Source organism: Eutrigla gurnardus, assembly GCF_963514095.1.
Source record: "Eutrigla gurnardus genome assembly, chromosome: 12".
Taxonomy (NCBI): Eukaryota; Metazoa; Chordata; class Actinopteri; order Perciformes; family Triglidae; genus Eutrigla; species Eutrigla gurnardus.
The window spans coordinates 26,313,658-26,331,296 of record NC_139926.1 but is presented as its reverse complement, the minus strand read 5'-3'; the positions used below and the strand labels follow the sequence as shown (position 1 = coordinate 26,331,296).

The window sequence follows — 17,639 nt, the reverse complement described above, 5'->3', positions numbered from 1 at the left end:
CAGTGGTGAAATTACATGTATTCAAGTACACTTTTAAAGTACTTGAGTATGATGTGCTACTTTTATAAGTGTATTGAGATTTTCATTTTTCTACCACAACAAATATGATACTTGAGTTGATGCTCAAAGGCTTCAGCGTTAATTAATTTCTCCTCCAGCATCGCTTTCCTGTAATCCAGTCTTTAATTCACCGGACGCCCCTTTGACCACCAATAAAAGCCCATTAGGATATTTTTAATTAATGATTTATTAAGTATTGAGATTAGAGACACATTTCCTTCCTTCTGCTTCAAGTTGATTGCATGTTTTTATAAGAGAAGCCCTTTAATTACTATAATTATTAAACACTCATGAAACACTATGAAGACATCAACCTGCCAGAAGAACACAGACCTGGTTCTCGTGAGTGCTGAGGGGTCTGATTCAGGTCTCTCTGGTCCTGAAGGGGGGCAAGTCTTCCTCCGCTGGAATCACATGTTAAAAAAAACACATCACTCATCAAAAACCACCACAGCGGACTCAAACCCTGAATCCAGGTCTCACCGAGTCCTTCTCTGCCATGTGGATCCTGGAGAACCTGGAAAACCTGGAGAACCTTCGTCTTCACGTTCCACGCTCAAATATATCACCAACATGGCTTCCAGGGGGATTTCTGGGAAAATAAAACTGTATATCGCTAAAGCCCAGTGTTTTCAAACCCACATCAGAGTGGAGAGCTATCCCAGATCACTCTGATCCAGATGGAACAAGGTCTGGATCACATAATCTGGTTTTGAGATTTAATCCTGCAGACAGAGCAAACTTGTTATTTCTAACAATGAAACTCTCGTCCTGACTTATAAAGGAATCAGGATACAGAACCAGAGATTTCCCTGCAGTGAAACTCGTTTAGATCATCAAAGAACAGTCAAGAGGGTTAAACATGAGAACATTAGTAATCAAATAACAAGCAGGAGGAGACGTTTCAAATGTTAAACACACTTCTGTTGAGCTCAGAAAAAAGACAAGTAGAAGAAACGAAGAACAATAAAGAAACTGAAGCAGAGCGTCTTCACGGTGAAGACTCTGACATCACAGGACGCCGCGGCGGCGAGCACGTCGTCAGGATGTTTCCATCTTCCACTAAATACAGATGAATCTACACGTCCTTCTAAGTCACTTCTTAATGTTCCTGCAGCTGTTACAAATGTAAACACACGAGTCAAACATTCAAAATACTGTCAGGTTTCTGTTTTTTAATACGATAAAACAATATTTCATCTAAAGGTCCATTTACAATCTTTTTGTTCCTGAGCTGTTGACCGCTCACATGGGCCTCAGGGAGTCTGCTCCGTTGTCATGGAGATGCAGCGGTGACGTGATGTCATCCGCTGCATCTTCAAATATTCCCGGGTTCCACGACAGCGGAGCAAACCTCGCCGATGAAGGCAGTGAAGCGGCTGAAAGCTCCAGAGAGTGAACCTTGAGTCGGTAAGAACTACAGGAACCGTTTCCAAGAAGAAGTCTGAACAGCTTCAGCATCGAGGAACAATATTTAATACGAAACACGGACCTGATTCAATCATTTCAAGTAGCCGAGGATGTTAGTTTGTCTCAACAGAACAAAAATAAAATATAAAACCAACACAAACAAAATGGCTACATACAACGGGAGCCGCTGTGGTTCAGTCAGTAGTACGAACGCGTTCCCGAGGAAACACGTTAAAGTGCTCGTTAAGACGAAGGGCCTCGTGGAAGAATCAGCAGAACCAACAAGAACATGTAATATATACACTTAATATTACACTGCATTTATAAAATATATCTATAAAACATAAGCAGTTTGCCTTCTGCAGTACCAATACATTGGACAAATAATAAAGAGCTTCACAGAAACAGTGGGAGGGGGTTCGGGACGAGGGTATGAAAGTGTTCTTGCACGTTCATCAGTCCCGGTCTCCCGGTGTGCTCGGCTACCGTTTAATATTAAAGGTTTCCCTTTGTATCGGGCGGTCAGCAGCTGGAGGACCGATCGCTCTCATCACGCTCCCTCAGTCTTCTGATGTGAACTCAAGCCCCTGAACAATCCTGATACCTGTTCTATCAAGAGTCTCCAAGGCTTTCATCATCCCCAAAGTCCTGGTTTCACAGTCCTGGTCCCCGGTTCTGGTTCCCTACACTGACCCGAACTCAGCCATCCAGCCTTCGTACTTCTCCAGGTCGGCGGCGGAGACGGACTTGGAGATCTTCTTGAGGGTGAGGGTGAAGTCCTCCATGGTCACGGGCATCTGCAGGTCGTCCTTGGACAGCGCTCGGATCTCCTCGGGGCTCAGGCCTTGGATCCGACGCCGCATGGCCATCATGGAGGCATCCCTGACCAACGTGCAGAGATGTTTAACAAATCAATAACAGATAATAAAGGCATACATGTGACGATGGTCCGTTTCTATATTTGGACGAACCTGCAGACGTTGGTGATGTCGGCTCCGGAGTAGCCCTCGATCTTCTCACTGATGAGGTCCAGGTCCACGTCAGCAGTCACCTCCACCTCCCTCAGGTTGATCTTTAGGAGCTCAACACGACCCACAGCTACACACACACACACACACACACACACACACAGTATTAGTCAGAACTGAGGCCTCTGTGAGACTGCGACAGCGACCATCGCTCTAGAGTCCTCTTTGTCAGAGACAGAGTGGTTGATTCTGAGACTAGATGGAGACCTCCAGAACCAGGTCTCAGGACCGGTCTAGGTGCGATGGGGGGTGAGGTCACCTGTGGGCAGGGGGATGTAGATCCGCTTCTCCAGCCGGCGTCGTAACGCCTCGTCGATGTCCCAGGGGAAGTTGGTGGCAGCGAGGACCATCACCATCTTAGAGGGGTCGCTGTTATCCAGAGCTCCGCCCACGCCTACACACACACACACACACACACACACACACACACACACACACACACACACACACACACACACACACACACACACACACACACACACACACACACACACACACACACACACACACCGGCCGGTGAATGAAGTCCACAAGGATCCGGTCAGAAACCCCCTCTGGGCTTCACCATCACTCACCGTCCATCTGAACCAGGAGTTCTGATTTGACCCTCCGGCTGGCTTCGTGTTCGTCCGACGTTCCTCTTCGGCCGCAGATCGAGTCGATCTCATCTATGAAGATGGTTGTCGGAGCGTAAAACTGGGCCTGAGAAGAGAAATAAAACGGTTAAAGAGGCCTCTTCTCCTCTGGTATTGTGAGACTTTTGCTCGCTCACCATTTCGAACAGCAGACGGACGAGTTTCTCCGACTCGCCCCTGTACTTGGAGGTGAGCGTGGAGGACGACACGTTGAAGAACGTCGTCCCACATTCTGTGGCCACGGCTTTGGCCAGCAGGGTCTTCCCCGTCCCTGGAGGGCCCACCATCAACACGCCCTGAAACAACACACACCGTTAACACACACCAACCTCCATCGCTGCCGCTCTGTTCCTGCGTCTGGTTTGTGTCTGTTGCTATGGAGACCACATGGACCAGAGGAGGACCAGTGACACAGTCCAGAACAGTTTATACAATTATATTCCTGCAGAGCAGAGCAGAGCTCCATACTGAAGGTCACACACCAACCCAAACGGAATAAACACAGTTCAGAGTACGTTTGTGTGTACTTGTACCTTCCAGGGGCGACGGATGCCCTTGAAGAAGTCGGGCATCCACATGGGCAACACCACCGCCTCCCTCAGCAGCTTCTTAGCGTCCTCCAGGTCAGCGATGTCGTTCCTGCAGTCCAGAGAACTCAGTCAGCGCCGCTGGATGATACCAGTATGTTACCAGTATGTTACCAGTATGTTACCATACCTGTATGTTACCAGTATGTTACCATACCAGTATACTACCATACCAGTATGTTACCATACCTGTATGTTACCAGTATGTTACCATACCTGTATGTTACCAGTATTTTACCATACCAGTATGTTACCAGTATGTTACCATACCAGTATACTACCATACCAGTATGTTACCATACCAGTATACTACCATACCAGTATGCTACCATACCAGTATGCTACCATACCAGTATGTTACCAGTATGTTACCATACCAGTATGCTACATACCAGTATGTTACCAGTATACTACCAGTATACTACCATACCAGTATACTACCATACCAGGCAGTATGTTACCATACCAGGCAGTATGTTACCATACCAGTATGTTACCATACCAGTATGCTACCATACCAGTATGTTACCAGTATACTACCATACCAGTATGCTACATACCAGTATGCTACCATACCAGTATGTTACCAGTATACTACCAGTATGCTACATACCAGTATGCTACCATACCAGCATGCTACCAGTATGCTACATACCAGTATGCTACATACCAGCATGCTACCAGTATGCTACCATACCAGTATGTTACCAGTATACTACCAGTATGCTACATACCAGTATGCTACCATTATGCTACCATACCAGCATGCTACCAGTATGCTACATACCAGTATGCTACATACCAGTATGCTACCATTATGCTACCATACCAGCATGCTACCAGTATGCTACCATACCAGTATGCTACATACCAGTATGCTACATACCGGTATGCTACCAGTATGCTACATACCAGTATGCTACCAGTATGCTACATACCAGCGTACGTTGGGGTTCCGGGACATGATGTCTCTCTCCAGAGACTCCACCAGGTTGCCGTCGTATCCGGTGCCGTCAAACTTCCTGTGGTCGGCGTCCCCCGGTGTCTCTCTCTTCCCCTGAGGACCGTTAGAGGACGATCAAAGATCCATAACAACAGCTTTCTCCTTCACTCAGTCATCTCTTCAGGGCTGACCTTATCCTCTTTGGCCTTCGTGCCTCTGGACGCCGGCCGGTCGGGTTTAGGGTTTGCCTGACCTCGGCCTGGTCCTGGTCCTGGTCCTGGTCCGGCCCCTCTATGCTGCAGACCAGGGCAGTCCTTCCTCTGCTGCTTCGCCGCGCTGTTGGGACGCTTCACTGGAACCGGATTCCTAGAGAGACACAGGAATAAACATATATATATAAATATATAGATACACAGATACTGCTCTATCCATCCACTCTCATCATATCTATATATATATATATATATATAAATATATAGATACACAGATACTGCTCTATCCATCCACTCTCATCATATCTACCTCCGTCTGTCTGTCAGTAATAATTATGACTTATTATCACAATAATCATCAAAATATGCCTAAAACTCTAACTAAAATAGCACTAAAACATCCTGAATCACTTTACATTTATATTATTTATCTGATTTGTTAATAATATAAAGAACAGATCTTTTCTTGTTTTTTTCTAATGAACATCCATTTTAGTGAAAAACAAATTTAAATAAAGGTGATAAATTATTTAAAAAAAATGTAAACATGAAACTTCCTCTATTATTTAAAGACACACACACACACACACACACACACACACACACACACACACACACACACACACACACACACACACACACACACACACACACACACACACACACACACACACACACACACCTGTGTTGTGCAGGGGTGGGGAGTGACCACACTGCCGGATCAGGATCAGGTCTATCCTCGGATTCGGGGGCAGGAACGTCAACTGGCCTCTCCGACTTGAAGCTCTCCAGCGTTCCCATGATGCCTTTCACCTGCTCGTACTCCTCAGTCAGCTCCTGGCTGACCTGGTCACACACCGGAGGAGCAATGACATCATCAGCAGAACATGGTACTGAAGTATACAGTAGAAGTAAAAGTACACCTGGGTTAGAGTCCAGAGCTCGAATGTCCAGCAGAGACCAAACTGAGCTCCTAAAAAGTGTCTACAATCTGAACTCATGAGAGGGAACTCTGTCTGACTCCAGGTGGGAGGGAGACATAATCTGTGATCCTGCATCCATGCAGTAAAGTCTCAAATCGATTAGTAACTTTTCTGTTTTTATCATTATGGGGGAAATCTTTCCACATTGTATAAAAGTAATGCAGCACATCAAGTGTAATAACCAAAATAGAGATGCATCCCACCACGACGTCTGACTAAAGTAACGCAGTTTGTCATTTCCTAAATCCTGTTTAGACAATAAAGATCTGTTCATCCATCATCCACAATGTGCTGGAGGTGTAATAACTGCTGTATGTGTGTGTGTGGTCAGGTGTGTGTATGGTCAGGTGTGTGTGTGGTCAGGTGTGTGTGTGGTCAGGTGTGTGTGTGGTCAGGTGTGTGTGGAGACTTATGAATCTGAACTTTATTTAGGTGCCATTTTCCAGCTGGTCATGCCCAAAATGCACCAGAATACAGGAATCTACCAAACCCCCCCCCCCCCCCCCCCCCCCCCCCCCCTCCATTTGCACCCACTTTTGGACAAATAGGGTGGGGAGTGTGGGGTCTTTATGCATCTGTGCCCAGGAGGACAGTACTTCATGACAGGTGACAGGATGGTGAGAGGGGGTGATAGACTCACCTGTTGCCACCTGACCTTCTGCGCGGGGTCTCGGAGGGTCTGGCAGTGCTTGTGGATCTGCTGCAGGACTCCCTGGTAGTAAACGGACGACGTGTCGTAGTTCCCGAGAAGCGCGTACACGCGACCCTTCTTGGCGTTGTCGCATATGTCCGGCAGGTTCATGGTGGTGGAGGGATGGAGGGATGGAGGGGTGAATGGCGGCTAGGAAGGAAGGAGGGAGGGAGGGAGCTACGTCACAGTGAGCCGGCTGTTTTTAAAGCAGGTCAAAGACGCGTCATAAACGCCACCGTTACTTATTTACAGGCTGGCGCTGCTCTGAGGTCAGTTAGCCGAGCTCCGTGTCACGACACTGACGTCTAAAACCGATATGTGTTCATCTAAACACGTCACGTTACGTTTTAATCAAGCCCACTCTTCAAACACAGCTGCTCTTGTTCTACGCTTTTTGCGTTAGCCCCTGTTTTAGCTTAGCTTGTTGCTAGGCCACACAGACAGACAACTGAATGAATGGGGCGCCAACGAGTGACGTAAACGCGTTAAAAACGCGCGTAAATCAAACAGAATCTAGATTATAATCTTTAAGTACACGTAGAAAGTGAAGATTGTTCTCGTACCTTCTTTGTGTCGCTTCTTTTTGTGAATCAGAGCCCCGGTGTTGAGGAGAGCGTTACCATGGCCGCGGGGGGCGATTACTGTGCTGCATTTAGGGAAACTGGGAATTATCATACACGCGCTGCTCAGGGGATCCGCGATCGAGGTTGACGTCACATTAGCAAAGCCTCGCTATCAAATATGTGATCTTTAAATATTTGTGCACATTGCGTTACTATTCACACACCGTACATGTCATCAGTTAGCGACGTATACGTTGAAATAGATCGCGTTGGCTAGTTTACATGATGTTAGCGAACGCACCAGCAGAGCGATACACGTTGTCGACCACTAGGCGTCGCTAAAGACCAATCCAGTCAAATATTGCAAACTGGGATGAAGCTGAGGGAACAATCTGGTGCATTTAATGGCTCTTCCGGAGCTTTCAGTCATATCACACGATCTTCATCATTGGGTGGAGTTAACCAGGTTTTATGGAGTTGAAGATGTTCAAAATTCCACGTTTTTTTTTATTCATTCTTGTCCATGTTAGCAGAAGGATGTTTTCCCATCATTTTAAAATAATGTGTATTAATTTAACCCTTATTATGTGCAAGTATTTGAGAGTAAATTATGATTTGAAGAGCCTGAGATGACTGCTGTCATCATCACACCAAAAGAAAAACAAACACACACCAGAAACCTCATTTTGATTCATACCGACCAAACCACTTTTATTGATTTGCAGCATAACATCGTCAAAAGCCTCCGATACAGTTGGAAAGTATCGTAACACACAGCAAAACCTTTTTCTTGTGATTTCATACTTTAAATCAAATCATTGTTTTAAGACAGCTGAGTGTGTCCACTCGTGCTTTTCAAGTTTTGCATTTTTCTCGGCTCCACCAGAGAAACTGTGTCGCGTTATGAGGCGACACAAAGCTGCTTGTGTTCAAACTTATATTTGAAGAATTACACATTCAGCAACAGCACCAAACCTCCTGCTGCATATATTCATTTCTTTTATCGCTTTAAAACATAAATTAAAAATAAAATAAAACAACGATTGCACGGTTTTGATCACAGTTTAAATGGACCTCGCCGGTCGCTTGATTCACGGTCTGCATTCAATACTGTGGCTACGTTGAAACGCTACTAGTCAGCTGATTGCATATCATTAGTATACATATTAAAGTGCATTCTGCATTGACTTCAACGTGATCTGTATGTGCAGTTTGAGTTTGGCATTCCTCCATATTCTTTCATGCATTTCACTGAAATGTTTAATTAATGTGCAAACTGATCGTCTCTCTGTCTCAGCGGTTCCTTTTCCATCAGGCAGGAAAACATGAAAACCGCAGTACGTTTGCATCCTTTTTCCACCTCGTGATTATAAATCAGCCTTTCTGGATTCAGTCTCAGTCGTTTCGAGAGATACCATTATGACCTCTTTGACAGGACGCCACGGTTGACCTCAGCACTGACACGCCGCCGCTTCCTGCCCTCTCTGGCTCCACAGCTGCGTGCCGCCGCTCTCGCTCGGCTGCTTCAGCCTCAGCGGCTTGTGGCTCTTCAGTCTGTAAGCCAAAGTCAGGAAGATGGCGTCGACGTGCTCCTTCTCGGCGGGCTCCTTGGCCGAGGTCTCAAACAGAGGGAAGTTGTAGCTGTCGGCGAGACACTGTGCCGCCGTGGTGGGGACCTCCCGGCGGTCCCTCAGGTCACACTTGTTGCCCACCATGATGCGGGGCACCAGGGGTCCCACGCAGTGCCGGCTGCACTCCTCGATCCACTCGGGGATGCTCTCGAAGGAGGAGAGGCTGGTGACGTCGTACACGAAGACGACGGCGTGGACGCTGCGGTAGTAGTGCTCCACCATGCTCTTCCTGAAACGCTCCTGACCGGCCGTGTCCCAGATCTGCAGCTGGCAGCACAAACACACGTTTACTGACTAATACTCATATAGATAATATCGTTCATCAGTATGAATCAAACTCAGTCGTGCTCTGAAACAGCAGGTAACGTAGTTCTGAGCAGATGTGACAGAAACAGCAGGAAATGATGCATTTGATGGGCGTGGGACTGTTTTCAGAAACAGATTAATACAAATACGGCGCCTTGTTGAGTATGATGTACAAATAAAGTACTACTCCAGTGGTAGATACTTGTGTTCAGAAATACTATATAATTATAATTAGGAGTATTGATTCAACTTCTTTACTCAAGAAGAAAGAAAAAGTATCCATATGAAGGACTTTTTTTTTTTTTTTTTAATGGGATTCTTTGACAATATCACCTGCTTTTTAAATATGATTTGTTTATCATTTATTTATTTCATGGGATTTGTTGACAATATCACCTGTTTTTTATGGGATTTAAAAACAATATCACCTGTTTTTTATGGGATTAAATGACAATATCACCTGTTTTTATGGGATTAAATGACAATATCACCTGTTTTTATGGGATTTAATGACAATATCACCTGTTTTTATGGGATTAAATGACAATATCACCTGTTTTTATGGGATTTAATGACAATATCACCATTATTTATGGGATTTAATGACAATATCACCTGTTTTTTTATGGGATTTAATGACAATATCACCATTATTTATGGGATTTAATGACAATATCACCTGTTTTTTTATGGGATTTAATGACAATATCACCATTATTTATGGGATTTAATGACAATATCACCTGTTTTTAATGGGATTAAATGACAATATCACCTGTTTTTATGGGATTTAATGACAATATCACCTGTTTTTTATGGGATTAAATGACAATATCACCTGTTTTTATGGGATTTAATGACAATATCACCTGTTTTTATGGGATTAAATGACAATATCACCTGTTTTTATGGGATTTAATGACAATATCACCTGTTTTTATGGGATTAAATGACAATATCACCTGTTTTTATGGGATTTAATGACAATATCACCTGTTTTTATGGGATTAAATGACAATATCACCTGTTTTTATGGGATTAAATGACAATATCACCTGTTTTTTATGGGATTAAATGACAATATCACCTGTTTTTATGGGATTAAATGACAATATCACCTGTTTTTATGGGATTTAATGACAATATCACCTGTTTTTATGGGATTAAATGACAATATCACCTGTTTTTATGGGATTTAATGACAATATCACCATTATTTATGGGATTTAATGACAATATCACCTGTTTTTTTATGGGATTTAATGACAATATCACCATTATTTATGGGATTTAATGACAATATCACCTGTTTTTAATGGGATTAAATGACAATATCACCTGTTTTTATGGGATTTAATGACAATATCACCTGTTTTTTATGGGATTAAATGACAATATCACCTGTTATATAGAATTAAATGAAGAATGATCTCCTCCATCATTGTTAACGTGGGGAAACTATGTTTCTGACCATCAGAATAAAGGGTTGAATTGTATTTGTTGACTTTACTGAACGTAATTTCATAAAAGCTTCATAACGGCTCCCATAGACTGTTGTTTGTTTTAAAGGGGCTCATGTTGGGCCTGTTTTGTTTATGGGTCCATCCGGGTCCTTGTGAGGAAAAACCGCAGCTCAGGTCCATGGCTCCTGGTGTGTGTGTGTGTGTGTGTGTGTGACATTAACGTGTAGTAGGTATATGTGTGTGTGTGTGTGTGTGTGTGTGTGTGTGTGTGACATTAACGTGTAGTAGGTATATGTGTGTGTGTGTGTGTGTGTGTGTGTGTGTACCTTGATGCTCTCCCCGTCCAGCTCCAGCGTCCTCTCCCTGAAATCGACCCCGATCGTCGCCTCGGGGTTCTTCAGGAAGGCGCCTCCGCAGAACCGGTACGTGAGGCAGGTCTTCCCCACGTTCGAGTCCCCGATCACGATGATCTTGAAGATCCGGGCCTGTACCGGGTCGTAGTCGCGGTGCAGAGGCAGCTCCGCGGACTCGCTTTCACCGAACACCGTGTGGAACACGTCCCCGGGCTTGTTCTCCGTTTCCATAGCTCATCTTCTCTCGCTGGCTGGACGCGAACTGCGCCGAGACATCGCGAGATCAACGTCATCCACAGCTCACGCCAAGTCTCGTGCTGCCTTCACGTGCTAGTCGGAAGATTCTGGTTATTTGCATTTTTGTTTAAATCATTTTTATTTAACAATTGGGCAATGATTAAAAAGTACAATTATATATTAATATACAAAATACAGGTTTCAAATAAAACAGGATTTTAAAACAAATAGTTCTGATGGCTTTCTGGTTTGTAAATCCTTGCAAATTAGATTAGTTTATGTTCACAAAATAAGAAAAAATAAAATAAAAAAGTACACAAATTCTCTTCTCCAACAGACACGGTGTTTATTTGACAAACACACACAAAACACACACACAAACCTAAAATAGCACCACTTCAGTTACCCATCAAACAGGGACGACACTCAGGCCCGTTTATTAGTCAGATTAAAGCAGCCTGGTCCACAGCAGTGACTCCAACCGTCATGGAGGTCCTAATGAGTCTGAACCGTTGGTGATTGAGGCTGAAGTTCACAAAGACGAGGTTCTAATGTTGGGTCTGGAGAACCAGAGTCGACACATTAGAAACCCTTCTGTGTTTAAATGCTGCTAATAAAGCGGGAACCGAGTGTTTAACGGTTTCACTACATGCACAAACAAATCTTCCAATCAAAACAAATATTGCAAGTATTAATTCAAAATCATAGATTAGAGCAAACAGAAATATAATCCATAAAATTGTTATAAAGTCATAAAATATATCATTTGTCACCAAAACATTGTTTTACTACATAAAAAAAAAAGTCAATCATGGCATACAGGCTTTCTCTGAAGCCCAATCCTGAGTGAGCGTAGAGCCGTTGGCTTCTATATTCATACAGCGGTTAGCAGTGTGTGTGTGTGTGTGTGTGTGTGTGTGTGTGATGTCTTGACAGCATCAGCAACATAAAATTAAAAAAAATGCTAATTCTTAACGGGAGGCAGCCGTCAGGATTTTTCTCGTAAGTTTAAACTTCCCCTCGAGTGTTTAAAGGAAGCCGTTGATTTCAAAGTAAATGAGGAAAGTTTGTTTGATTGAGGCCAGAATGATCAATTAATTGGTGAAGACCGAGCAGGTCTGATAGGTGGATCCAGCCCCTGAAGGCCTCTTGTCAAGTTTTTTTTGCCTTCAAAGAACCTGAACATGAAATGACACAAAGCTCTCCTGCTGCATCGACCAGATAGACGACACGTCTGTTAAACTTTATTTAAACGTCTCTTTGTGTGCTACGTTGAGTCGTTGACGGCGGATATTTGTGGCCTGAAGAGCAAAAGGTGGGAAAGCAATGACATTAACGACATTCCAGCATTTAATTGATGACTATAAATGCAGCGTTTCTGCTACAATGCTACAGGCATGGTGGTGAACCATTCCAACCAGGCCCACGAGACCCAGAGAACATTAATATACACTCGGAAATCAGGAGCCTCTGGTCTTCTGCATCTACCTGCTCAAGCAATGCATTATGGGAAGTCTAGAAAGACCTCAAAAAAGCATCTGCTGCTTCGATTTCGCACGGATCTCTGTGAATGTGTCCCTCGCCAGCTCTTCGTGTTTTATGGAAGTGTTAACGCGACGTCTCTGGAGTAAACTTCCTATTAATGCACTAAATGATGACTCTGGAGGGAAACGTATTGCTGAAGAGTTTATGTCACATGTTTGTCTTGAGTTATGGTGCAAACAAGACTAACAGACTGTCCTTCACGCCGGCACCACCTGATCCAAAAAGTCTCTCTGGAAAACCAGCTCTGCTTCGTTTCACCTGTAAATAAAATCCACTGGATCATAAATAAGCGTTCTTTGACACAGCGACACGTTCTCACTACCAGTTCTCGTCCGAGAACGAGCTGGAGCTGCCCGAGTCCGAGTCGGCGTCCGTCAGCCCCTCCAGGTCCCAGTCGGCGCTGGAGCCGCTGTCGTCGTCCTCCTCCGTGGCGAAGCTGTGGGCGGAGCCGAGGCAGGCCGGGTAGACGCGCGTGGACACGCACACGGGCCCCAGCGTGGACACGTACACCGCCATGATGTTCTTCCAGGCGTCCCGGCCCCGGTCGTACTCGTGGATCAGCACCCGGTTCTTGTTGTGCTGCAGCAGCGTCTGCGTGAGCAGCAGCAGCTTGTTGTTGTGCTGGATCACCTGGTAGTTGAGGGCGCGGCTGTCGATGGGGATGTCGCCCAGCCTCTTCCACTCGCCGCGGGCCGGCCGGTACGCCTTCACCACGGGGATGTCGCACACGCAGATGATCTGGCCCTGGTACACGCACGCCTTGTGCAGCTTGTCCCGCCTCAGGGAGCCGCAGTGGCGCCAGCGGTCCCTCTTGGGGTCGTAGCACAGCATGCGGCGTTTGTTCACCACGTACAGGTGGTCCTTCAGCGCCACCACCTGCATCTTCCCCAGCGAGTGAGGCAGCGGAGCCACGAAGGTCCACTGGTTCCTCTGGACGCTGTAGCACTCCACCTCCTTCAGCCTGGCGTCCGTCACCGGGTTCCTCCCCCCCAGCAGGTACACGTGGCCGTTGAGGTAGCCCATCCCAGAATGCATCCTGCCCAGCGGCCTCTCCGCCAACTCCTGCCAGCTGTTGTGCACCGGGTCGTACAGCCAGAAGTGCTTGGAGAGGTGGGAGGCCAGGTACAGGTTGTTCTGGGGGGAGGAGCAGGCGATCAGGGACTCCATGGTGGAGCGCTTGTAGTTCTGACTGCTGAGGTCCTCCAAAGGGGGGGCCATGAAGTACAGGTCCTTGGAGTAGGGGTCGCAGCACATGATCTTGTCGTTGGGCAGGCCGAAGAACAGGATCATCTCTTTGGCGCTCACGCCGATCCGGTGTTTGGGAGCATCCCCGGCCGCCGCAGACGTCCCCTCCTCCGCGGGGGACCGGTTGAAGAAGGGCGCCAGGTAGTTCTCAGTGAGGGGCCTCGCCGTGAGGCCCTCCAGGTAACACCTGTCCTTCTCCGTGAACAGGTCCCAGCGCACGCACCTGAGCGCCTGCAGCGCGTCCTCGCGCTTGTGCGGCGCGTTGGCCTCGATCCACTGCAGCGCCGCGGAGCACACCTTCCGCTCCGAGTCCACGTCCAGGGTGTCCAGGGACAGCATCTCCCGCAGCTGCGGCAGGTCCAGCTCGCACAGCTCGCCGCCGCCGCACACCTGGCTGAAGTTGCGCGCGATGAAGGCGCGCGCGTTCTCCTTGAGCGCGGCGTTGTCGTAGGTGTCCGCGAACTTCAGCACGCCCACGCAGTTCGCGAGGTCCAGCCGCCGCGTCATGAAGCTCGCGCACGCCTTCCGGATGTACTCGAGCTGGAGCATGTTGGCGGCCGCGTACAGCCGCTGGACGTTGCCCTCCGTGATGGTGGCGCGGCCCGTGTAGCAGTAGTCCACGATGACCGACATGGACTCGCGGTCCACGCCGCGGATCACCACCTTCTCCCGCGCGCTCTCGTTCAAGCCGCCGGTGAACATGCTTTTGAAGTACGGGCTGGCGGCGGCGAGCACGTTGCGGCTGCACAGGAAGAGTTGTCCGGCGTCGCCGCCCCCGGCCCCGGGCTCCAGCTCCTCCTCGTCATCGTCGTCACACTCGACCCCGATGGTCACGTCCCCGAGCAGCCGGCACTCGTACAGCGACTTCAGCTCGTCCATGAGGCTCCGAGCGTGGTTCACGTCCTCCAGCACCTCCGGGCCGCCGAAGCAGCTCATCGCCGAAGCCATCCCCCCCTTTTAAACGTCAAATAGCGCGCGGACGAGCAGTTGACATACTCGCTCACGCGACAGGGTCCGCGCGCTGACAATGACACACAGAAAGAGAATCAAACGTACGCGGTGAGACACATTTACCGGCTGTGTGTGTGAAAGCCGACGGTTCCCGGCTTCCGGTTGGTCATACCGTCGCGTGCACCGCGGAGATAATCCCCGGAGTTCAGCGGCCGTGTCCGGTTCTTTTTGATTTCTTTCCTCGTGAATGCTGATTTCTGTTTGAGTGTAGGAGACGGGAGGGGGGCGAGGGGGTGGGACGTCATGTTCCGGGACAAGTTACCAAAATAAAAGCCCGTTTCATATATCTGTTAGGTGTTTCTTTCTATTTTTGAACCATTAATATCCAATCTAATAAATCATCCAATGGTTTTAATACTAGAGGTGATTAAAACCACTTTACACTTGTTCATTTAGTCTTTTTTAACTAAAAATGAACAAATGTATCTCTTATTTTGAAGGAAGTATCGCCTGGCTCGTTGCTCTCTCACACAACCTTGCTTACAACGGCTTCGCCTCTGATTGGTTGAACCCACTGGGTCGATTATGGTTTGGTTGGTCGGGATGATTCAAAATAATGAAAGAAGCTCCATGAATGTCTTCATTAAATATATATAAATATTTGATCAAAACAGTTGCATTTCTGATATGAAAATCAATATTTTTATATTTCTTTAATAGCAGGAATGACAAAGCACTAAGTATTTATTTATAGTATTTATTATTTAAGAGATAATATAAATACCACTATATATTTGTGTGTATGTGATATATGTATATATATAAAATCAACAATAATTTTGAAAATGTATACATTTTCTGATATCTGTCCTGTATCATGCAAACACTTCCTGACTGCAGCTTCTCAGATTTGAGAAGATTATGTGTTCCTGCGGTTGAGCTGGTTGATCCTGCGGAGTGCGTCCTGGTTGCGGATGGTCTTGTGGACCGTGATGAGGAAGGGGAAGGCGGAGGGCAGCTCCACCCTCTGGCTGAGCTTCTGGTGGCCCCAGTGGAGGCAGCGCAGCCTCTCAGCCAGGTCCCGTCTGCCCGCTCGCTCCAGGCCGTCCTGCAGCAGCTTGGTCTTATTGGGCTTTTCCCACGACTTCTCATACCTGGGAGCGAAGATGGAGACACCTGAGACACAAACGTGTGATATCGGACAGAATCGGCAGCTCGGAAGTCAGTGGAGATTCAAAAGGTCAAATAAAATACTGTTTGTCAGCCTCCAAATGTGTGTTTGTATATTAAAGTGAATATCTTTGGCATTTGGACCAACAAAACAAGACATTTAAAGACTTCCACCTAGAAGTTTGACATACTGGGATGGACATTTTCCCTTATTTTCTGACAGTTTATAGACCAAACAAATAACAAAAGATGAAAATAATAGTTTGTTAGGGTTAGGGTCCCCAACACCCAAGGACATTTTGAGACCAAGAACAGGAACAGACGACAGTCAAGGATATATGTTTGTGCTGATGAGGCAGCGTGTAGAAAGCTCAAATCAAAGCCCACAGGAAGACACAAATCATTTAGAATAAAATATGAGCACCTATTTCACCCGTGGAGAATTCTAAAAAGGTCAGATTTAAGAACAGACATCACACTGAATATCCTCCTAGTGAGGATGAAATATAACGTGGCATTTTAATATACTACTATACTATACTACTATGCACACAGCTGACAGTCACTAAATCCTACCACATCATCAAGCTACACACACACACACACACACACACACACACACACACACACACACACACACACACACACACACACACTGTACCAGCTTTCCAACATGGTCCGAGCCTGGACGCTCTTCTCTGCAGATTTGATGCCAAACCGCCTGATCTCGCTCCTGCTGAAGCCGAGCTCAGACGCCAAAAACGTCCACTCAAAAGCAAGCTGGCTGGAAATGTCCTGCAGCGTCTTCAGGTTAATTACAGCATCCTAAAAAACAACAAAATCAACACAAAGCAAAACAAAAAGACGTGCAAAAATCACCAAAAAGAAAGAGATTAAAACAAAAGGAACACACGTACCTCTTGGGTTTTGTTGGGCATTGTTTCAAATTCCAAAAAGATCCAAAACACCTAGTTACCGTCTTCATGAACCTAATTTCCCAGTGATATCGTGGAACACATATCAGTGATATATATATATATATTAAAAACATAAATTTGCCGTCCCAAAATCACACAGATTTGACTCCCTCACCTTACAGCGAGTGTATGAGCTGGTTACTGAGGAGATCCTCATCAACACTGTACTCTGTTAAACATTAGTCGCTGCAGGTTGTTGTTGTTCAGCTTTAGGCTCAACAGTTCTACAGCCTCGGCCGATTACAGTGGAAGTCTGGAGCATTTTAATTTAGTGTTCGGCACTAAAAAAGGTGTTTAATCGAACATCTTGCCTCATTAATTGTTTACAGTAAAAAAGTTTCTGCAAATTTATAACAACCCATTATTGATTTTTCAACATCAATTGTTCCTTCTAAATAGTCAAATGAATCACTAACTTATTGGGAATATATATATATATATTATATATATATAAACATACTTTTTCATTTTTTCATTGTTCCTTTTAAATAAGCAAATAAATAGTCAAATTAATAACTCACTTATTAAAAATATTAAACACTGTATATAAACAAATATTTTTAATATCTATATATATTAAAAAATCCCTTTGAGAAATACATTTTCATTCAAGAAAGACTAGAAAAATAAAATCTCTCTATATATTTTT

The 17,639-nt window shown here is 45.7% G+C and overlaps 4 protein-coding genes across 6 annotated transcripts; all 4 read right to left on the bottom strand.

The window, feature by feature from the left end:
• Positions 1–356: 356 nt before the first annotated feature.
• Positions 357–7,164, bottom strand: katnal1 (katanin p60 subunit A-like 1). Of its 2 annotated transcripts, XM_084022974.1 has the most exons (11): positions 7,113–7,164; positions 6,499–6,699; positions 5,558–5,721; positions 4,855–5,029; positions 4,659–4,777; positions 3,667–3,772; positions 3,271–3,429; positions 3,074–3,200; positions 2,758–2,892; positions 2,442–2,568; positions 357–2,352 (listed from the first exon to the last, which is right to left on the bottom strand). In XM_084022974.1, exons 2-11 carry the CDS (start codon positions 6,658–6,660, stop codon positions 2,154–2,156), a joined length of 1,473 nt encoding a protein of 490 aa, XP_083879100.1. In that variant the 5' UTR covers positions 6,661–6,699; positions 7,113–7,164; the 3' UTR covers positions 357–2,153. The 2 variants fall into 2 exon arrangements, with proteins under 2 accessions (XP_083879100.1, XP_083879099.1); XM_084022973.1 differs by having other exon boundaries at positions 6,499–7,158.
• Positions 7,165–7,813: 649 nt separating this feature from the next.
• Positions 7,814–11,146, bottom strand: LOC311022015 (ras-related protein Rab-33B). Of its 2 annotated transcripts, none has more exons than XM_084023006.1 (2): positions 10,839–11,146; positions 7,814–9,004 (listed from the first exon to the last, which is right to left on the bottom strand). In XM_084023006.1, exons 1-2 carry the CDS (start codon positions 11,094–11,096, stop codon positions 8,564–8,566), a joined length of 699 nt encoding a protein of 232 aa, XP_083879132.1. In that variant the 5' UTR covers positions 11,097–11,146; the 3' UTR covers positions 7,814–8,563. The 2 variants fall into 2 exon arrangements, with proteins under 2 accessions (XP_083879132.1, XP_083879131.1); XM_084023005.1 differs by having other exon boundaries at positions 7,814–9,010; positions 10,839–11,143.
• Positions 11,147–11,261: 115 nt separating this feature from the next.
• Positions 11,262–15,113, bottom strand: kbtbd7 (kelch repeat and BTB (POZ) domain containing 7). Its single transcript, XM_084022971.1, has one exon. It carries the CDS (start codon positions 14,838–14,840, stop codon positions 12,966–12,968), a length of 1,875 nt encoding a protein of 624 aa, XP_083879097.1. The 5' UTR covers positions 14,841–15,113; the 3' UTR covers positions 11,262–12,965.
• Positions 15,114–15,659: 546 nt separating this feature from the next.
• LOC311022017 (uncharacterized protein) lies at positions 15,660–17,293 on the bottom strand. Its single transcript, XM_084023008.1, has 4 exons — positions 17,106–17,293; positions 16,931–17,002; positions 16,675–16,838; positions 15,660–15,997 (listed from the first exon to the last, which is right to left on the bottom strand). Exons 2-4 carry the CDS (start codon positions 16,949–16,951, stop codon positions 15,763–15,765), a joined length of 420 nt encoding a protein of 139 aa, XP_083879134.1. The 5' UTR covers positions 16,952–17,002; positions 17,106–17,293; the 3' UTR covers positions 15,660–15,762.
• Between the last annotated feature and the right edge of the window lie 346 nt (positions 17,294–17,639).